The sequence below is a fragment of the Protomyctophum parallelum genome (genome assembly GCF_964188405.1).
Source record: "Protomyctophum parallelum genome assembly, chromosome: 14".
NCBI lineage: Eukaryota > Metazoa > Chordata > Actinopteri > Myctophiformes > Myctophidae > Protomyctophum > Protomyctophum parallelum.
The window spans coordinates 14,216,397-14,239,428 of NC_139709.1; the positions used below are offsets into that span (position 1 = coordinate 14,216,397).

The 23,032-nt window shown below is 43.2% G+C and overlaps 1 protein-coding gene across 3 annotated transcripts in view; it reads right to left on the reverse strand.

The window, feature by feature from the left end:
- Positions 1 to 2,891: 2,891 nt before the first annotated feature.
- The window catches only part of kdm4ab (lysine (K)-specific demethylase 4A-b), a 44,010-nt gene continuing 23,869 nt past the window's right edge, over positions 2,892 to 23,032 (reverse strand). For 2 of the 3 annotated variants that reach the window (XM_083782381.1, XM_083782380.1), the window contains 7 exons: positions 19,338 to 19,393; positions 16,126 to 16,234; positions 13,495 to 13,686; positions 7,851 to 8,024; positions 7,066 to 7,185; positions 6,026 to 6,118; positions 2,892 to 5,535 (listed from right to left, as the gene is read on the reverse strand). In XM_083782381.1, coding sequence (XP_083638507.1) covers positions 5,398 to 5,535; positions 6,026 to 6,118; positions 7,066 to 7,185; positions 7,851 to 8,024; positions 13,495 to 13,686; positions 16,126 to 16,234; positions 19,338 to 19,393 — 882 coding nt within the window. In that variant the 3' untranslated portion in view covers positions 2,892 to 5,397. The remainder of the gene's footprint in view (positions 5,536 to 6,025; positions 6,119 to 7,065; positions 7,186 to 7,850; positions 8,025 to 13,494; positions 13,687 to 16,125; positions 16,235 to 19,337; positions 19,394 to 23,032) is intronic. The other variant, XR_014570286.1, reaches the window with a different exon arrangement.

Below are 23,032 nucleotides of genomic sequence, written 5' to 3' on the forward strand. Positions count from 1 at the left end.
CGTTTTCTGCACCTTAAGCTCTCTTGCCTCAAGATCAGCTTATATTTGACTCGAGGACCAAAGCCATACATTGATTGATTGATTCTTTTTTTTTTATCCCACGATTTTGTAACCCAGTTTTCTTTTCACCCAGTGCCAATTATCTAATGTAATCCTGGGCGCTACACTTCCTCTGCCAACCTGGGGGGGGCAGCGGACTGACCTCATGCCTCCTATGCATGAGGAGTCCAAGCTGCTTCTTTTCACCTGACAGAGGGGAATTTCCCTGGCCGGACGTAGCGCGTGGAAGGGACACATTATTCCGACCAGTTCCTTTCCCCTCCATCAGGCGCCCCGGCTGGCCAGGGGGAGGTAGTTTTAGAGACCAGGATTACGGCATGTATTTGTGAGGGTATCTACCCTAGGGGACACGTGGAGAACATGCAAACTCCACACAGAAAGGCCCTATAGCCAACCCCCGCCTCGGGTATGGGCACTGATGACGCTGAGGAGGGAACACGCCGCCAGTGCCCACAGCGTCCCCAGCGGGAATCGAACCCAGGACCTTCTAGCTGTGAGGCGACAGCACTACCAACTGTGCCACCGTGCCCGATTGATTGATTCTTTATTTAAGTGTCATGCTTCCGCAGAAGCCCAGCCCATAGGGACTTACAGGACACTTTTAACAGTTTACATAAACAATGGCAATAAACCGTCATGACACGCAAACAATGACCATAGAAGACCATAGATTAAGAAGCAACAGGTGAATCCTGGTCTCTATACTGCCTCCCCCTGGCCAGCCGGGGCGCCTGATGGAGGGGAAAGGAACTGGTCTCTATACTGCCTCCCCCTGGCCAGCCGGGGCGCCTGATGGAGGGGACAGGAACTGGTCTCTATACTGCCTCCCCCTGGCCAGCTGGGGCACCTGATGGAGGGGAAAGGAACTGGTCTCTAACTCTCTATACTGCCTCCCTCTGGCCAGCCGGGGCACCTGATGGAGGGGAAAGGAACTGGTCTCTATACTGCCCCCCCCCTGGCCAGCCGGGGTGCCTGATGGAGGGGAAAGGAACTGGTCTCTATACTGCCTCCCCCTGGCCAGCCGGGGCACCTGATGGAGGGGAAAGGAACTGGTCTAGATGCACATCTATTCATGAACAACTGAATTTATGTGATTGGTTAGCCGACTCGCTCGACATGACGTAAAGTTTCCCTTCATTGTCAATGAATGGCATTTAATGTTTGTGTTGCCACAACAAAAACATATGTTCGTCATATTTGACGGACATATGACCCAATTTCTCCTTTCATTGTCAATGGCAAATATGAGACGTGTGGGGACAAAAGCTGTATATAAAGGATGGGCTAGAGCCTAGCGCTCAAAAACCTGGACATTCTTTGAAAATGTTTTAATATTTGTGTCATTTTTAACACCACAAATCTTGTATGGGGTCCCTTGGTACAAAATGTTTTCAGATACACATTAATTTAGGGGTCCTTGACATGAAAAGGTTTGAGAACCACTGCGCCATCCACGTTTTTCCCCGCCAAGGTACTGGGGCTCCTTGTGTGTGTGCTTTGCTTCCTTCAGGCTGCGTTGCCATGTCGGCTTATTAAAAGCAATCTTTGATTAGTTCACTTGCAAATAAATTATTGGTATTTGCTGGTTTTGTTGGGCTTGATTCTAAAGTGTACAGTAGTTGCTTATTTGGGCTTGCTTCCACATTTCTTCACATCAAGGAACCCCAGATTAAATATGTAATTATCCACGGACATCCATCTGAAGATATCTTTGCCTTTTCTATTAAAAGGTTTAAAAGATATTCAAAATATTTCGATTTATTCTCAATGTGTTTTTAAATAACAGATGTACAACCTCACAATGTGTTGCTGTGAGCTTGTAGAGATCAGCTATTTTAATTTGTGGTCGTTTTCATAGACCTGGCCACTTGTTTCCCTTTCAAAACTGGCAAGAGAAAGAGGAACTTATGCACACACAAACGCAATGCACTAGGGGCCATCATGAAAAAGGTGAATACACAAGGGTGGGAACATTAGGCAGTTGCCTGGGCCCATGTTGATAAATCATGTAGTCATTATCTTAAAAGACAACACAGCCTTACCAGCTGCAGTGTATGAGCGCAGTTCTGTATGGTCTTGCTTTACTGGAGGCCTCGGCAAACTGCTTGTGAATGATTATTACTGGTGGCTTCAGTGGATGTTTAACTGCAAGGGCTTCAACAATGTTTCACATAAAGTTACGCCAGTTTGAGCACTGAACTGCAGCAGTGCGTGCGTGCGTGTGATACAGCTGAATTCCCTTCAACAAACCCAGTGACCTGATCAAAACATCTACCACCACCACACCTACATTCAAAACACATGCAACAGGAATCAGTAGTACATAACAATACCTTGAGCGCCCAGAGGCCATCTCTCTCCAACAACATTCCACGGGTGTTATTCTGCACACCTCACCCAACATAAGCAACATCTGCAGGCCCTTAGGCTCGGAGAGAGAGAGAAGTCATCAGATGCAAACAACAGGATCTATCGGTTGGCAGAAAAGGGTTCACAGTTCAGATAATCCAGCAACACTGGAATGGCATTGATGGAATATAGTCTTAATCTCACCAACACTGATCCTTTAGGGGTTTAAACTAATCTGTCAATGGTCACTGAGCAAGAACAATTTCCCCTTTTGCTGCCAAACGCTACTTACCTTAACCTTTCATCCGATTACCAAATCACTGCGTTACATGGCGGGGTACTTTGCACGACCACAGAGTATACTGGCATGTTCTTGACATGCCTAAACACAACAAGAGGTCTGGCAAGAGGTCTGTGCTCACAGGCGCAACACTTGAATTGATAGAAGTGAAAAGCAAAAAGCAGGTAGTTATTGTGGCAAATCTTTACTTTAAGGAGTTGATAGCAGTCTTTCTTATTACAAAGAGTGTACAGAAACAATGCTGGTCTCAGGCTGTATATGAACACACATCCAGACCCCAAGCACTTAATTGGGACAAGCACAACAGTTGCCATGGAGACCAAACCGTTTTGACTAGCGTTGGCTAGAGACGTTTCTGCTGTCTGTGTAGTACCATCCTGGGACACATGTTTCACGCTATGTCAAATGTCACCTTTGAGTCACACACAATACAGACGGAGCTACGCAGAGTGAGAAGAGAAACCGTTCCAACACCCCTCCCCCAAAGTTACTTAATTAAGTTAATTAACTGTAAACTCAGTAGAACTATTTCAAGGGTCAGTCAGCCATCATCGAACAAAACCCCAAAACAAAATATTTTCTTGCATATGCTCAGTAAAGTACTTAATAGGACTTAAAACTATTAACCAAACCCATAATAACCAGGTGTGTGTGTGAAGCCTGATATTTACTGGCGAAGTTCTAGAGAAACTTGGTCATCTGCTGTTGGGGCCACTTTGCCAGGTGATGTCACTGATCTGTCGTAATCCATCGAGTGCTTTGATTCAAGACGATGATTAAGAGACGCTCACTGGAAGAGCACTTTATGCGGAGACACTTGACATGAACACACTACCTACCCTCTTCCAAGTGCCAACCTGCTACTGTACTTCCAACACAATCATTGAAAAACCCATCCATATAACAAATATAAATATACATCTGGGGGGTTTTTTCTCCGAAGATTGTTAAAGCACAGCGAAGCAATTATATAAATAGCTGTGATCTAAAAAAAAAAAAAAAGAAATCAACACAGCCGATATAAATTAAGAGAAAAGTAAAACGGAACAAATAAGCTTGACCCTTTTAAGGCTGTGGCTTCTAAACCTAGTCCTACTTTACTCATATCTTCACAGTAGATGCACATCGACAATCCTGCATGTTGGGAAGAGAACGCGAGGGGAAAATACAATGAGGGGATTACTGCAAAGTATCAAGTTTAAACGTACAAAAAATGATTTTATTAGCCTCTTAAACCCTATAAACTTAGTTGACCAGGGTTTCCCAGGGCTCCCCCCCCCCACACCATATGCAGAAAATAGCCGATCTACAAGTTCATAATGTTTACGGTCTGAGCGCTTGCAGATTGTTTGCCCCCAGAACAGGGATTCTAGGGTTCACGTAGATTAAGATCTTAATGTGTTCTGTTCATGATTCTTGTTGGATTTAATTGAATATTGAAATATATGGCTAATAATCGACCAATTTTGATACCAATATTGCAATATCGTTTTTTTCCCCCACCACCAGTAGGATTTCCCCATACATACACCCGTTCATACTAGCCTCATGATGATTGGAGCAGATACCTAGAAAAAAAAAACATGGGATTCTGATTGGATAGCTTACTGAACACTACACTTTCTAAAGGTATTGGTAGGTTAACACGGTTTGTATGCCAACGAATCAACGCGGTTTGGATCATAATTATCTGCATGACATCAACTGGACATTGAATAAAGTGGCAAAAAAAACCAACAAACAAACAAAAAACAACTAAACTAAACTTAAACCCTCTTGCCCCAACTAGCAGGGTTCTTCCGTCCCAGCTGAGTGGGAGGGGAGGTTGGGTATAGGATAACAGTATAGGAGAAAGAGAAGGGTTCATTTGGTGCAATTAATTAAACGCAGACTAAAGTCAGTTCAAAGTCCCAGCCGTGGTTTTATAATAAAGCCCAAGGAGGTATAGTCTAGTAGCCAGCCCATAGAGCCCCATTGTGAACCCGGACATGTGGAGAAATATGTTAGAAATGTTTAGTATGGGTCCCCAGCATGTAGAAACTGCCGGATGCTAACTTGCATTATGTTGAGCAATTTTCATAATTGGCATAATATGTGACCATACCATTAACAACCTATAGAAGGCAAAATATTCAAAATGTCATCATGCTTTATCTAGCACGTGACATCAAACTAGGGGGTTTTCATGAGGCCGAATCCATTCCAAGCATTAGTTTTGCAAAAACAAAAACACTCATTGGGCTAAAAACGGCCAATGCCGTCATCACAAATTGATGATGTCAGCACATTTGGGCAAGTGGGCCATTTTAAGCCCAATGAGTGTTTCTTTTTTGCAAAACTAATGCTTGGAATGGATTTAGCATCATGAAAACCCCCTAGTTTGACACATCGCATGCTAGATAAAGCATGATGAATATTTTGCCTTCTATTAGGTTGTTAATGGTATGGTCCCATATTATGCCAATTATGAAAATTGCTCAACATAATGCAAGTTAGCATCCGGCAGTTTCTACATGCCTGGGGACCCATACTAAACCTTTAGAACATAAATACGTTGGTGTACTCAACATGTCCGGGGTTCACTTTTTGGCTACTAGGCTAGTATGAAAGCCGCCGGGCGAAGGAAGGGCCTTCGTTCCTCTTGGTTTCCGGAAGGTTCCAGGGAGGGAGGGAGGGAGGAACAGCCATTACTCCATGATGGTTCTGTAGATGATGGGCTCAATGAAGTCCTCTCTGTATTTGGAGTTGATGACGCGTTGCCGCTTCGAGCTCTGCTTCACGTCCTTCTGGCTGAAGAGCTCGAAGCGCATGTTCGATGCCACAGACTGAGGAAGCAGACACAGACACACACACACACACACACACGAGTTAAGTGTGCCGACTGCTTGGGCTTCGATACATTTTTGCCTATGCTCTCTAGGGTTGGAGCTCGAAATAAGTTACCCCGAAGAAACTCGATAACACATTTTATTGAGTACCGGGTATCAATAAGGTCATTGCATGTTTTGGATCATATTGTCATAATTTAAAACAAAATTATCCAGAATATGCAGTAAAATCATTTCCGTTGATTCCACTCAAATTGAGGAAAACTGGAGCCTGGAAGTATAAATGGGCTCTAAAGGGGCATTTATTTTTAGTTATAAGTTATGCTGGAAAACACAGCTGATAAGACTTGTATAGCAGCCAATCTCTTTTGAGACAATACTGATAAAATAATGTTAACCAGGCAGTCTCTGGCTTAGCAATGGGAGAATTTAACATATTGCAAAATGCTGATATGATATCAGAGTGCGGTTTGCTTCTGAACTCTACCATTCGTGACTTGACTCGTTTGGGCAGGTCCTCCTGCAGAGTGTAGATATCTTCTCTCTTCACCGAGATTGCTGATCCGTCCTCAAACTCCACCTGATAAAGAACGTACACGACCAAACCTTAGCATAGATGAGGAGATAAAGAGGAAATGTTTCTGACTACGCACTTTCCGTTTCCTCTTTTTCTTTCGGTCTGTGTGGTGTGTGTGTGTGTGTGTGTGTTGTGTTGTTTTTGGCAGCAATTGATTTTAGTTTTTAAGTCATTAGACAATTCAATAGTTTTCATTTAGTCACATTTTGGTCACCCGGAATGTTTTAGTGTTCATCTAGTTTTACTCGACTAAATGTCATAAGATTTTAGTTGACTAAATCTACAGTTGATTTAGTCAAATAAAATGTGTTTAGGCGGGCCTTGATGCCGTCGTAATGACTGCTTTTTTTCACTAGCAGATCTGCTATTTTCAGCATGCAAACGAAGTGTAAAATGACTTGTACTGGATCTCTTGTCCACTAGTCCCTTCCTAGTCATTTTAGTTTTTATTAGGGATGTGCCGATGAGACATTTTGGCCGATATCAATATCCGATATAATTAATTGCTGTTATGGCCGATAACCGATATTACCAATGTTGATATGATCTCATTCTGTATTAAATTATAATAATTTTGTCGATTCTGAAAAATACATGTAACAGGGTGTCTGCACTGCATCCTTAGGCAAGTCACATTTAACTTTAATACCTTTATATTTAATATTGTGAGCTTGTAGATCTGTTCCAAGCTGTTACTTTGGGCTTGTTTATCAGTAAAGATAAACCGATTAATCAATCGGTCTGATTAGCTATTGAAAAATAGCAGATCTACAAGCTCACGAGCTTGTAGGTCTGCTATTTTTAGAAAAATCGAAGAACGAACGACAATAGAAACATAAGCTTTTTCAGAAAACTGTCAGGATGTAGAAGAATTTTTTTAGAAACTGATCTCAGGTCAGAATGGGTGGAAAACAACCCTGGTGTGTTGGTGGAGGGGAAGGTCACATTACCTGAAACATTGGAATGGAGTGAGCCGCTACAAACTTGCCCCCGTATATCAGGCCGTCCGTCCAGCGCACCTGGACCACGTCAGCGGCGGCCGGAGGGCCGAGCCGAACACAGTCGCGATTCTGCAAAGAAAAACAACCAGCCAGTATACAGATGAATACTATATAGAACAGGGGTAAAAAAAAACAAAACAGCCAGTATACAGATGAATACTATATAGAACAGGGGTCGGCAACCCAAGATGTTGAAAGAGCCATTTTCGGCCAAAAATGTATTCAAAATCTATCTGGAGCCGCAATTCTTTTTACACATTATAATGCAGCTTGCCAAGCTTTATTATCTCCTAGGTTGCAATGAAATTAGCAGCAGTGGTGGAGTTTGAAGTCCACGAACTGTTAAATCCTCCTGTTTTCGTCGGCTATCTTTCTTTTCCTCCGTGTAGAACCCATTATAATAGTAGCGTAGCAGGCAGCAGCCTCACACACCCACCGGTTTGTTTATAATAGACACCTGGCTGGCACGACGCAGAGTGTGTCGCATGCTATGACTATGAATTTCAGTTGACATAATTATGTGTTGAAACTTAATATTTATTCTACACATTTTTACAAAATTGGAAAACCTAAGAGTGTTTGTCATGTTTGGCCTCCTAAAGAAAGCATGAATGAAAAATAAAAAAGTGAAAATAGAACATAATGCTTAAAAACCACCAAAAGGGGGTTCCTGTCCTGCATTGCAATAAGATGGAAAACGATTTGCTTAGAAGCGTTTGCAAGGCAAAGCCCACCTGAATGTCTTCCGGGAGCAGGTTGTCACTGTAGGAGCCGTCGTCGAACCCCACCTCGTAGAAGGTCTGCATGGTCAGCGCTGTGATGTCACTGTGGTAGTAGCGGCCATTCTTGTATTTACAGATCACCTTTTGGCCCAGGGCCAGCTTCAGCTCCATGGACGCTCTGTCACGCTGGAGTAAAACCAAAACAAAAAGCTCATCAGGACGAAGTTCACCGTCCTTTCAATTAGTAGCCTCGGAAACCCAGACGTTTTTATTTCCAGGGTGGAAAAAAAAGTCTGGGTCCGAGTCCACTTCAATTCGGCATAGAGTAGCGCAAACATTGCTCACTCTCTGCTGATTTCTGATCGTCTGCGCCTTTGTAAAATTGACATACACACGCACACATGTACACACACACGCTCCTCTCTCTCTCTGTCACTCTAAGTCAGGGATTTTCAACTGATTGTGAACCAGGGACCACCACCCTGACTTATATCAACCTGGGGACCACTATTGTGTTGGGTGGGGATATGGGCTAAGATTAGTGCTTTTGTAAGTTAACACTTGCTATGCATCCCATGTGTATACATCCCACTGTTTCTCAACCGTTGACTACTACTGGTAAAATGTCCTAATTATAATGACTCAACCAGACAAGCACTTCCTTCCCCCTTCTTGAGATTCTAACTCCCTTTTTCTGTTGAATTTCTTGAACTCCAACTTGTCAGTAAATGACTACATGGATGGACTCATCATAGGTCACCAGGTCATTCAGTTCACGGTTTCTCAACTAGTGGAAAGAACATTTAAAACAAATTAACAAATCCTACATTACTAAATGCATGGTCAGGGACCACATGCAATACCTCCATGGACCACCAGTGGTCCACGGACCACCTGTTGAAAACCCATGCTCTAAGTAATTAGTCTCATGTCGCGCAGCTGCGCATAGTTTCTCCCGGCGGATCCTGCCGGGAGCTGCCTATGCCATAAAAAGCATAGGTGAGTTCCAGGCTATTCAATTAGTAACACCCAGGACGAAGATTGATTAAAGAAAGGTTATCGATATCAAAACCCGATCCGCATCGCTCCACAGCCCTGTGGGAGCGCCTGTTGTGCGCCACTCGATGTCGCGCAACAGTGGGACGTCATCGAAAATGTTCCCCCCACCGTTTAGCCGACAAGACTGAAAATCTTAAAACGTTAAAGGACCACTTCACCACTTTTCAACCTATTTTCATATAATAGATCCTCACGAATAATCATGAAAAAAATGGCGCAATTTTTTTCTACTCGGTCTGTGTCTCGTAGGAGGGCTGTGGGCAGTTCAGAAACCGTCTTCCAGTGACATCATCGATGGGGAATACAAGCTAATAAAAACTGCAGGCTTTCTAGTCCTGAAAAGTTGCAATGCGAAAATGGAAGCCATCGTTCTCACGATAATGAAAATATAAATATTAAAAAAACACATCTTAAAAAAAAAGAAATCTGCCTAATGATGTCATTGGAAGACGGTTTCTAAACTGCACACAGCCCTCCTATGAGACACAGACTGAGTAGAAAAAAGTCGTGCCATTTTATCATGATTATTAGTGAGGACCTATTATATGAAGATAGGTTGAAAAGTGGTTGTTTAATAACTCTTGATCTATTCTAAATCATAACGTCTTATTCTAAGCAAAGATCATGTGTTAAGATTGAATGGATTAAATAACCCCAGGTGTTAATAACACTGAACCGGTCACCAGTGAGAGAGAGAGGACATTTATCGATGAACTAAGTGTAGCGATATTGAGAGGAAAAGTAATGAAACCCCCCGTTCTGTTTTCTTGGCTAAAAATGGCTAAATGGCAAAAAACAATGGCTATTGATACAATCGATTATTTGCTTTGCAAAACGATACGATACAAAGTCAATGTTGCTGTTTACATTTAATACTTCCGATTCTTGAAATTAACCCATTTTGGGCGGTGGGAACCCCTTTTGGTGTTTTAAGAATATTGAAAAATAGCAGATCTACAAGCTCATAGAGCGGCACCGAGTGCCGCGCTCCCAGCTTGTATGGTCTGCTATTTTTGAAAAATCTTGAAAATGTGGTGCAAATCTTTGAATATATATTCTTTCATATTGCTTCTGGAGGGGGTCCCTGGAACATCATATTTTCAGATGGGGGGGTCCGCAGCCAATTATACAACATTTTTGGGGTCCTTGAGTTGACATGAAATATTTTGAGCACCACTGACATAGAAACATAGATTTTTCAGAAAATTGTCATGATTTATTAGACATGTTGTGGAATCGAGCTCAGGTCTAAATGGGTTAAAAATCTCTTTTTCGGTGCCGTTACTATATCATTAGACCCCTACTGTACCATCGACGAATGCCAACCTTACCTAAAGCTAAGGTTATGAACAAGAAATGTGTGTTGAAATCATTCCAGTGGGCATTATTTTTGCGCAGACTCAGACAAGTCCCAACATACACCCAAGGAATAACTTTAAACCCATTGCTGGCCAAGAAATCATTGCAGGTATTTCTGCTAAAAATAAAAATAAATCAGCTAGTGCTTTGCCTGCCTAGGAGTACGTCTACAATGCCTGAATCTATCTCTACTTCTATTTCTGTTATCCCATTTTGACCTGGGAACGATTCTACAAATGTTTTCTGAAAAACCCATGTTTCTGTGTCAGTCAAACTATTTCACATCAAGGACCCCCAACAATATATGAAAATTGGCCTCCGACCAACCATCTGAAAATATGTTGTTATATCACCGAGAATCATTAAAAGATAAATAATATTGTATTTGGTCAGATTGACTGATTGACCCAGAGGAAGGCAACTTAACCTATTCAGGACGGGAACCCCTCTTGGTGTTTCAAGCATTGTGTTATGCTTTAGCTATTGAAAAATAGCAGATCTACAAGCTCGTAGCGTGGCGAAAAAGCGTGAAAATGTGGCGCAAATCTTTGAATATATATTCTTTCAGAGCTAACCTTTTTAGCTCAAATCTTTGCTTCTGGGGTCCCTGAAACAACATATTTTCAGATGGGGGTCAACGGCCAAATACAGATAATTCTGCCGGTCTTTGACATGGAAGGGTTGTGAACCACCGACCTAGAAACATTTTTCAGAAAACTGACAGGATTTAGAAGCCTTTTTTATTGAATCATCCTCCGGTCAAAATGGGTCGTTAACTGTACTTGTTTTTTAATTCTTCAGCAATTTATAGTATCAACTCTACAAAGACCGTGCAGCAATTTCTCTAGCAATGAAAACAAAACATGAAAGTAAACATCACAGCTGCAGCATTACAAGCAATCTCAGTGCAAAAGGGAACATTCACTGACATTTACAGAAGTACATCAGTTGTCTTTTGCGTGTCTCCCAATGCCAACAAACTGTTTTCCGTCTCCGCCAATTAGTGAATTAAAGCAGCACGAACATGCACAAAAATCAAGAGAACCCCTGCAGCGCATTGGAGCTAAATAGCTTTGCAGCCTTTACCGTTCTTGTCTGGTATACTGACTAAATCAATGGCCAGGGTCCAAGATAGGCAACGGAGTAGACATGGGATCTCTGCATGGCTAATTGGACCCAGCACTTGCTTGCTTAAGACCACTGTGGCAGAAAAGATCATCGTTGTCCATCATCTTGCAAAAAGGATTAGAGGATTACCTTGGAAATAAGAGACCCAGGGGTCTAAAAAGTGTATACGTTCGATCTTATCCTAAATGGCAGAGCTAGGAAAAACCCTATTTTGCTATCATGGAACAGCAAATTGATGTGTATCTCTACACGTCATCACGCAGCACGTTTTCCTTTTAAGGAAGAAATTACATTTTTATTTTATGGACTTTCGATATAAAAAAATATATAAAAAATGTGAATTTTCCCCTTTTTCTTTGCATCCAATGATGGATATGCTCTAAAAGTGTGAAAACGTATTTTTCATTTCACTACACCTTTGATTTAGGAAATCCTTAAATCTATTAAATTCCAAAAATGGCAATTATCATTTGCTTATGCCTGTATTACTAACTACGGTTAGAATTTGCTCTTACCCAACAGCTATCCATTTTATGGCAAATGTATGTCAGAATGGCAGAAAGTGGGAGGGGGGGTAGTCATTCTGAAACATGTCCAGAGTTGTTATATAATATAACATTAATTATATAACATAATTCTGCTTCCATTTAACATTGTTCACTGAACATCACTGTATCACACTATCACTGTACATGAGGGTAGCCTCAGTGTCTTTTGAGCATAAATAAAGGTTGGAAATTCAAATGACACTAAAAAAATATTTACACCTTGGTGGTATAATAATACACTTTACAACTTACGTGTTACACATAATTGGCTTCGAGTTACGATGGGAAATAATATGAAGTGAACACAGGTATGGGTTATATTAGTAATGGCATTTCCAGTAGTATTCTGGGCCTGGGGAACAGTAACCTAAAACAGTCAACTCCGTTTGACATTTGAGGAAGTGTCTTTGGGACTCAAACACTCAAGATTAGACCAACTTCAATATTCTTCATCATTGGTTTCCATTTCAATTCTTTCAGGGGGGTCTAAGGACTTTTAACTCTATTTTTCCCCAGGTACGTAAATATACGTACGTCAATATATTGGTTGATGCCTACGGAAGCCTTTAACATTGGTCCCATAGCAACACCCCACCGTTCCAACTATGGGATTGTGCAAATATATTCACAGTGCACAGCAGTGGAAGAGAGGATTTTCAAACAGTCATAACTCAGATTCCGAGATCGCTGTCCTTGGTGGATTTTCATTTCGGATTTCATTTGTGCATTTGTACCGCGACGCTGGTGCCATGTAAACGCTTCTAACGAGAGGTCAAGGAGTGTGTGCGTGTTCCAATGCTGCGGTGGTGTGTGTGTGTGTGTGTAACGACAGTGTGTGTGTGGGGGGGGGGGGCAAACACCGTCTTCTTAAAGCGAGCGTGTGTGCTGGCCCGTGGAGCTGGGATTTTAACAGCTAGCGGTAGAGATAGAGTTAAGACCTTTTTAATAAATCCCCCCAAAAAAAGGATAGAATAAAAACCTAACTGCATCAAAAGTAATAAACAAACTATACTATAATAAATGGTGAATATTGGTCAAATTGTCAACAAAAAGTGAAAATAGCCGATCTACAAGCTCACACAACGCCGTGATTATTTTTTGGGGAGGTCCCGGCCTGAAAAAGGTTGAGAACCGTCTGGCATAATATAATTGCAGATGGTATACCAGGTTTTTGAAAAGAGAAATAGTGAGTAGCAGTTTTTGGCAGCAAATTTCTATTTTAGTTTAGTCATAGTCTTTGGACTGAAACTTAGTGTTAGTCTAGTTTTAGTCGACTAAATGTCATAAGATTTTAGTCGACTAAATCTACAGTTGATTTAGTCGACTAAAATGTATTTTGGCGGGTCTTGATGCCGTCGTAATGAGTGTTTTTACACTTGCTGAAAATAGCCGATCTATATTTTCAGCATGCAAACAAATGTAAAATGACTTATACTGGATCTCTCGTCCACTAGTCCCTTTAGTTCATTTAGTTTCCAGTTGTTTTTGTCAGTGAAAATAGGTAGTCGACGAACATTTTTCGTCTTAGTTTTAGTCAACGAAAACAACACTGGTAGCAGTACCTCGGGTATGGCTTGTGTTTTGTGTCTGTGGCAGGTGATGAAGACGATGAAGGGCCAGTCGTCGGGGTACATGAGGACGCCCGCCGCCTGGGCGCAGGTGGGGTGGAAGGCCGTGGAGCAGCGGCCGTGGGAGCACTGGACGCAGCAGCCCGTCACCTCTCTCGTCATGCGCTTCCTGCAGTACGAACACTTCTACCAGAGGAGAGGAGGAAGACAAACAAAGAGGAGAGGAGAGGAGAGAAAGGGTCAAGGGAAGGGAAACAAAAAGAAGCGTGGAGGTTGGTTGGTTGTGCGAGGAATGATGGCAGAATGCGACAGGTTGTTAAAGACGGGGTGCAATGGCTTTTTGGCACATTTTATTTCACTCCGAAACGGAAAGCAGTGTGTTTTTTTTTTAACCAAATCAGAACGTCGCATCCCTTCAGGGTATGGGACGTAGTAGCTCCGCTACATGCATGTGTGTTTTTCTTTTTATCTGTTATCATTTTTACCCCACGATTTTGTAACCCATTTTTTTCACCCAGTGACAATTATCTAATGTAATCCTGGGCGCTACACTTCCTCTGCCAATTTCCCCGGCTGGACGTAGCGCGTGGAAGGAGCTCGTTATTCCGTCCAGTTGTTTGTTTGCTTACATGTCACAGAGAGACGGGCAGCAAAGCTTCGTGGCTTATTTCTAACGTTTTGTTTTCTTTATTTTTCCAAATACATATTTTAGCGTGATGATTAAGTTTAAAATGAGTACACATACAGTACACTGTCTGGATGTCATCATGAATGAGATTAACCCATTCTGACCGGGCACCCATTTTGGTGTCGGCATCATGTTATGCTTTTAGCTATTGAAAAATAGCAGATCTACAAGCTCATATCGCGCCACCGAGTGGCGCGATACGAGCTTGTAGGTCTGCTATTTTTGAAAAATCTAAGAGCAACTGACATTTTTAGAATCTGATCTCAGGTCAGAATGGGTTCATCAGACCCAGTGTTTGTCCGGCGGAAACCTCGTATGAATCTGATCTCAGGTCAGAATGGGTTAAAAACGGAGTAGTTAATCAATCTGTAATCAAAACCAGCTGTGTTGGAGGAACGTGCAACGATGGGAATCAGCCCAGGTGAATGAAATCAAGATTATTATTTTTTTATTCATGCAGGACTCGACACGTCATCCCGTTTTTGTTCAAAGGAAGTTGAGTAAAATTAGATTTTTATGGACTTACACAAAGATGGAACTTTTAAAATGTCATGGGAATTAAGAACCAAGGAGGTGAGAAGGTGATTGAGCAACACAAGTTGCTTTCAACGGTGGCGCAATTTCCTAAATCATATCCCATTTTAAACGATTCATTCAGGAAAAACACGAGATCAAGAGCTCCACGTCTAGAACAATGGCGACAAGGTCGAACCGGAGAGTGACTGTGAAGTCTTAATATAGCCTCCTGACTCATTATGTGAGGAGATGGGAAAATAAGCTGTGCTAGTGAATACAGTAAAAACCTTTGTAGGGAACATGCATATGACGACGTGTGGGTGATATATGTGTCTGCAACCGTGTAGAAATAGAAACTCTAAATTGTTAGTGTACGGTTATAGTGCTACCCTGTGCTTTGGGGCTATGCAACACTTACAATGGAAGTGGTGTGAGCTGAAATGGGAAGCAAAAACCCAGCATGGACAACTACTAACAGGCGCCACACACACACACACACACACACACACACACTAAGCACGATTCATCATCGCTAGTGAAATTAAGGCTTGATGAAAGAAGATGGCTACAGAGTCGGGCACAAATAAAGTCATCATGATGAACGCATGTCAACACATTATGTGCCCATTCATTCTTTCAAAATGGCGACCCAGGGTGCCCACTTTTAGACCCACTTTTTGACATAATAAAAAATAAAATAAAAAACAAGACGTCCACAGACGTCCTGGGCACTACATGCGGTAATTCCTAGGACCCCTGTGGACGCTTTGGGAGTTTGGGCACAAAATGTGTTAAAACAATCCGATACCAAGTCACCTTTTTAGATACCCAAATTAGCCGTTATGCCAATGAATACTCGCCACACATTTCTGTGTTGCAACTGTACCAAATGTGGCTCATCTGCTAGAGAGGAGCCCCAACTGGCAGGAAGTACTACCTTCCGTCCTACTCCTACCGTTTGAACTAACACCCCCCAGTGAAAGGCTCTCTGAAAGAATATATATATATATTTGTGCCACATTTTCACGACTTTTCAAAAAATAGCAGATTTACAAGCTCGTAGCGCGGCACCAGCTTGCACAACACCAATAGGCGGTCCCGTCCGAGTGCCGTGCTACGAGCTTGTAGGTCTGCTATTTTTGAAAAATTGTGAAAATGTGGTGCAAATCTTTGAATATATATATATATATATATATATATATATGGTGGTCGGCGGCCAAATACAGATAATTCTGGGGGTCCTTGACATGAAAAAGTTTGAGAATCGCCGATATAGAAAGATGGGTTTTTCAGAAAACTGGTCAGGATTTATAAGACATTTGTAGAATCTTCCTGGGGTCTAATTGGGTTAAGAAATGCCTGACCTACCTCCCTGACCTGCATGCCATAAAAACAACATCCTGATGGATGTCTTATCTTACCAGTCTGAACCTGGACAGAGGGATGGCGCTGAGGTCGATTGGAGTGCGGTCGGTGATGTCGACGAAGCGAGCCTCCAGTATGGTGATGGCACACAGCACGTGGACCCACCTACACACACACCACAGGAAACACAAACGTTCCAAGGACATTAGGTTTTTAAAAAACCGGCTCAGTTGTTTAGTCTGCAAAAACAATTGCTGATCCAACTTGAAGATCAAAACCTCAACCTCAAAACTATTGGCACAGAAATGTCTCAGAATTCACTCAAGCTTCTTTGATTTTCCTTCAACCTTTGCCCCTGAACAAATGCTGTAAAATGTCAATAGTTCACTGCCTTTACATTGGAGAACACAGGATGATCTGGATATCAAACAGCATTTTTTTTAAAAAAGAACACAAAAAAAACAAACGGCATTTGGGGAAACTCGACCGTGGATAGACCAATGGGTCACTGCAAAGTTTATGACTACGCCATTAGCTCGAGACTGGTGGCTTACTTATAGCGGCATTTCCTGTCATTTTTGGACTGACATTCGTTTCAGCGTATTTCACCGCACACGCAGCGAGGAGAGTGAAGCCTCTGCCCTGTGGGTGGGTACGTAGTGAATCTACGTAAGAGGAGAGTGAGGCCTCTGCCCTGTGGGTGGGTACGTAGTGAATCTACGTAAGAGGAGAGTGAAGCCTCTGCCCTGTGGGTGGGTACGTAGTGAATCTACGTAAGAGGAGAGTGAGGCCTCTGCCCTGTGGGTGGGTACGTAGTGAATCTACGTAAGAGGAGAGTGAGGCCTCTGCCCTGTGGGTGGGTACTTAGTGAATCTACGTAAGAGGAGAGTGAGGCCTCTGCCCTGTGGGTGGGTACGTAGTGAATCTACGTAAGAGGAGAGTGAGGCCTCTGCCCTGTGGGTGGGTACGTAGTGAATCTACGTAAGAGGAGAGTGAGGCCTCTGCCCTGTGGGTGGGTACGTAGTGAATCTACGTAAGAGGAGAGTGAGGCCTCTGCCCTGTGGGTGGGTACGTAGTGAATCTACGTAAGAGGAGAGTGAGGCCTCTGCCCTGTGGGTGTGTACGTAGTGAATCTACGTAAGAGGAGAGTGAGGCCTCTGCCCTGTGGGTGGGTACTTAGTAAATCTACGTAAGAGGAGAGTGAGGCCTCTGCCCTGTGGGTGGGTACGTAGTAAATCTACGTAAAGGAGAGTGAGGCCTCTGCCCTGTGGGTGGGTACTTAGTAAATCTACGTAAGAGGAGAGTGAGGCCTCTGCCCTGTGGGTGGGTACTTAGTAAATCTACGTAAGAGGAGAGTGAGGCCTCTGCCCTGTGGGTGGGTACGTAGTGAATCTACGTAAGAGGAGAGTGAGGCCTCTGCCCTGTGGGTGGGTACGTAGTGAATCTACGTAAGAGGAGAGTGAGGCCTCTGCCCTGTGGGTGTGTACGTAGTGAATCTACGTAAGAGGAGAGTGAAGCCTCTGCCCTGTGGGTGGGTACGTAGTGAATCTACGTAAGAGGAGAGTGAAGCCTCTGCCCTGTGGGTGGGTACGTAGTGAATCTACGTAAGAGGAGAGTGAAGCCTCTGCCCTGTGGGTGGGTACGTAGTGAATCTACGTAAGAGGAGAGTGAGGCCTCTGCCCTGTGGGTGGGTACGTAGTGAATCTACGTAAGAGGAGAGTGAGGCCTCTGCCCTGTGGGTGGGTACGTAGTGAATCTACGTAAGAGGAGAGTGAGGCCTCTGCCCTGTGGGTGGGTACGTAGTGAATCTACGTAAGAGGAGAGTGAGGCCTCTGCCCTGTGGGTGGGTACTTAGTAAATCTACGTAAGAGGAGAGTGAGGCCTCTGCCCTGTGGGTGGGTACTTAGTAAATCTACGTAAGAGGAGAGTGAGGCCTCTGCCCTGTGGGTGGGTACTTAGTAAATCTACGTAAGAGGAGAGTGAGGCCTCTGCCCTGTGGGTGGGTACTTAGTAAATCTACGTAAGAGGAGAGTGAGGCCTCTGCCCTGTGGGTGGGTACTTAGTAAATCTACGTAAGAGGAGAGTGAGGCCTCTGCCCTGTGGGTGGGTACTTAGTAAATCTACGTAAGAGGAGAGTGAGGCCTCTGCCCTGTGGGTGGGTACTTAGTAAATATACGTAAGAGGAGAGTGAGGCCTCTGCCCTGTGGGTGGGTACGTAGTGAATCTACGTAAGAGGAGAGTGAGGCCTCTGCCCTGTGGGTGGGTACGTAGTGAATCTACGTAAGAGGAGAGTGAGGCCTCTGCCCTGTGGGTGGGTACGTAGTGAATCTACGTAAGAGGAGAGTGAGGCCTCTGCCCTGTGGGTGGGTACTTAGTGAATCTACGTAAGAGGAGAGTGAGGCCTCTGCCCTGTGGGTGGGTACTTAGTGAATCTACGTAAGAGCAAGCATGTAAAAGGAGAAAAAACAACACACTTTTAGGTTTGTTCCGACAGTGAACGGTAGCACTGGAACAAGTATATGAATGTGTGATAGAGAGTTCTTGTAAAAATAAAAATAGCCAATCCTGCCATCTCCGCTATGTTGTTTGAAAGTTTTTCCAACATTGTTAAAGGACCACTTCACCACTTTTCAACTTCTCTTCCTACTAATGTTGGCAGTTCAGAAACCCGTCCACCAGTGACATCATCGATGGTGAATCCAAGCCAATAGAAACGGCAGGCTTTCTTTTCCTGAAAAGTTGCAATGCAAAAGTTGAAGCCATCGTTCTCACGATAATAAAAATCTAAATATATTTTGAAACAAATCTTGTTTAAAAGAAAATCTGCCTAATGATGATGTCACTGATGGACGGGTGTCCGAACTGCCCAAAGCCCTCCTATGAGACACAGACTGAGTAGGAAAGAAATTGTGGTGTTTTGCTGAAAAGTGGTCCTTTAAAGATTAAGCAAAAAATTTATTGAGATGATCTCAACCAATTGCCATTTAAACAATTATTTAATAATAATTGTGACAGGCCAATGGAGGGCCATTTGTGGGTTTTAGACAAACCTTAGAAATAGTCTGAAAGTCTTCCTGGCAACTTTAGCTTGGACTTCACTGGTAAGTTTACACAATTGTGCCAATGAAGCACTCCAGTAATGAGAAGGAGGAAGATTAGATCAAGAGACGATGCAATGAAGACCACAGTCCACACCCACCGAGCGCCTCCATTTTATTATATAAAAAAGGGTGGAGACTGCACCATCTACTGGCACTACTGTACCTACTTGTCATTGTTGGCTCTGTGCAGCGCGCCACCTCTCAGGGAACACAGGCAGCAGTCCTGAGAGAGAGTGGGGAAGAAACGGCAACATCAAGACTTGTGTACATTTAGGGGTGCCCACACTTTTTTGACTTGAGAGCTACCGTACTTTCAAAACGACCAACTCAACAAGATACACCCACCAAAAAAAATAATCTTCCAATTGCTGAAAATAGTTAACCCATTCTGAACGGGAACCCATTTTGGTGTCGGCATCATGTTATGCTTTAGCTATTTAAAAATAGCAGATCTACAAGCTCATATCGCGCCACTAGGTCTGCTATTTTTGAAAAATCGAAGAGCGACTGACATTTTTTAGAATCTGATCTCAGGTCAGAATGGGTTCATCAGACCAGTGTGTGTCGGGCGGAAACCTCGTATGAATCTGATCTCAGGTCAGAATGTGTTAAACAATGTACTTGAAGGGGCTTTTATAGGCTACATATAAGACAAACGCACATGGAATGGGAAATAGAGGGGGAAAAATGGAAATGGGTAATTTTGTTTGGTATTTGACTTTATAATGCTACTGATGATTGTACGCAACAAAGTATTGCATTGTGTGTTTGAGCTGACAGGCCCTTTTTTATGTCAATCAATCAAGTCACCTCAAGTCATCTCAGGTCATCTCAAGCGGCAGATGCAAAAAACGTTTTTTATATTAAAATTATATATATTTTTAGGGGCATGTCATGTGGTCTACCTGCAAAGCCTTTGTGATCTGCTGGTAGATCGTGATCTACCTTTTGGGCACCACTGGGTAAAGAATCGTTTCAATCTGAACATGCCAATATTGTCATCATTATGGAACGCTAAAGCTTAGCTTAATGGCAGACAGCCGTCCTCCACCTTTGTCGATCCAGTCTACGAGTGTACTTTATAAATCGGTGACAATCCATTCGATATGCATGTGGGGCCCTGCCTGACTTTGTTCATTGGGGTAGCTAAACTCTGTTTAGATAGTGGGGAGGGGGGAAAAAAGTGTAGCCTGCTGGGTGTCGTTTATAACTGAATGACCGATAAGGCTCAGCAAATGCAGCTGGACGGGAACCGCTTATGGTGTTTTAAGCATTACCGTATGTTATACTTTTCGAAAATTTCTAAAAAGTGTGACAATGTGGCGCAAATCTTTGAATATATATTCTTTCAGAGCGAACGGAACAACATGTTTTCAGATGGGGGGGGGGGGTCGGGGTAGGTGGCCAAAACAAACCTCTAGTGGTTCCGATATAGAAACATTTTCAGAAAACAGTTTCTAGAATCTTCCTCAGTGTTACTGGAATAAAACAACTGTAGTTTTGCAACACAACTTTATTGTCGGCACGCCGCCAGACCCAACACAACAACTGACTCCTGTATAACAACATCCGGTCATCTCCGGTTTGCATCCACCGGTCTTCCCTTAAAGTAACAGTGCATCACATAACACATACACTCACTGGAAGTAGTAAGCAGGGAACAACATTAACTTAGCACTCGGGTCAAAATGGGTTAAGCCATGTCTGAAGAGACATGCGGCATACATCTTTGACACAAACAATAACCCGGCACAGTAACAAACCAATCCAACACAATCCAACTAGCTAATGTGTCATTGACAAGAATGTAGCGCTGCTGCACCCCACATCCGTTTTACTTGCTCCATTTCATGGATCTTCTTCGATTCAGAACACATTTGAATAAAACTTGGGCTTGGCTCGGTCGAGTCAAGCAAGAGGAGGTTAACCAATAGCTTTCACTCTGATGCAACGCACCACCACCAGTGTGTACATAAGATAACACTTGAATGTTCTTGGATGATAGCCTGGTGGACATTATCCTCCCATTAATGATCGAGCGCCCCAGAAAAGTGTTCTCAATGACAAATTGTTCCGGGCAATCCTTTAGAGGCCGTCCACGGCACGCTCTGTTGCCAGTGGTACCCAAAACCTTTTCATGTCAAGGACCCCCAAATGGACACTTGTATAGCCATAGGGTCCCACATTTATAATGGCCTTTCCATCTCTGGGACCCCCAATTTATATTGTAAAATCAATGTTAATTTAACTCTGAGAGTGTACAACACTCTCAGAGTTACAGGCCCATAAGGGCACATTTGGTTCCAAACTATCATTTAGCTGGGGACCCCCTGGAACTCCCTCAAGGACCGCTGGAAGGACCACTTTGGGAACCACTCACTGCCTTAGAGACCGTCTCGGCACATTCTCTGCGGGGAGCACTTTAACAAGCCTCAAACTGGGTAAAACCATTTTGTGACTCATCAAAATGGGAAGAGAATGCATATCAAAAGCCCGAGTCATACTCAGTTGCACGTGGGTGTTTGTTCGCGTACCTTAATGTAGGCTAGCCGATCTACAGACTCACAAAGTGTTGCAGCAGCAAGAGGAGTGAGCTTGTAAGATCAGCAAGCAAGTCTAAATCAGGCCCTAAACCCTAAAAACAGAGAACATGATATGCCTATTGCCTGACAGAAATAACACACTCAACGGTATGCTTCATTGCTCAGGGCAGCACTGCCCTCTGGTGGAGGAGGGAGGAAGTGTTGGTGCCAAATGAGATTTCAATCCAACCCGTTTTGGTTTTCTGAAAAACCTATGTTAACCTATATTTAAACCTATGTTAACCTATATTGTTGCTCAACCTTTTTCATGGACCCCCAGAATTATCTGTATTTGGCCCGCAGACACCCATCTGAAAATATGTTGTTCCAGGGACCTCCTTAGAAGCAAATATTTGAGTTCAAAAACGTTCGTTCTGAAAGAATATATATATATATATTCAAAGATTTGCGCCACATTTTCACTATTTTTTTTAAATGGCAGATCTACAAGCTCATAGCACGGCACTTGGTGCTGCGCCATGAGCTTGTAGATCTGCTATTTTTCAACAGCTAAAGAACATAATGCTTAAAACACCAAAAAGGGGTTCCCGCCCATGAAATTAAACACCGCCCTCTCAGAACATATTCCAGAATAACTATAAATCTAACATGCTTGGATTTAGCATGTGAGAAGTGCTGTGGTTTCTGTTGCAGATGTATTGGCTTGCATGTCCCACAGTTTAGTTACCGACACCTGAGATAAAGCACATTTTGTTTGCCATGGATGGAGCGGCCGCCATGCATCGACAGTGCGGTCAGATCTTCGAGAAAATAAAAAATGGAAAAAAGATTATCCACTTTGGCTAACAACAAAATTCAATTAAATTTTATCTTCCTAGTCAAGTCAACATTCGTAATTGCAAAAGTCCTTCTGCAGAATCAATTAAGAGCCTTTCTATTCCAACACTGCAGTAGTGTGGCAGGATTTGTGTACCTTGTGTAACGTGTGCGTCGATACCATAGACTGTAAAAAATATGGACAAAGCGTTCCCTGGGTCTAACATGAACGTAAAATGAAGCCTGAAATCCCTTGCATTCTAATGCACTGTAAGTCGCCATCTTTCTAGATCCGTTTTGGACCAGCTGGCCATTGGCTGGCTCCCTTTTGGACCAGCTGGTCATTGGCTGGCCCAGACAACGAGGCGGGACTTCCCCCCTTCTTCTCCGTTGGTTTTTATTTTGACTCGAGTGGGTGGGGAATCCCGATCATAGACTGTAACGGTAGCCACGCCCCTCAGAACATGCGCTACTTTATGGTAATTCTTTTAAATAAATGGGAC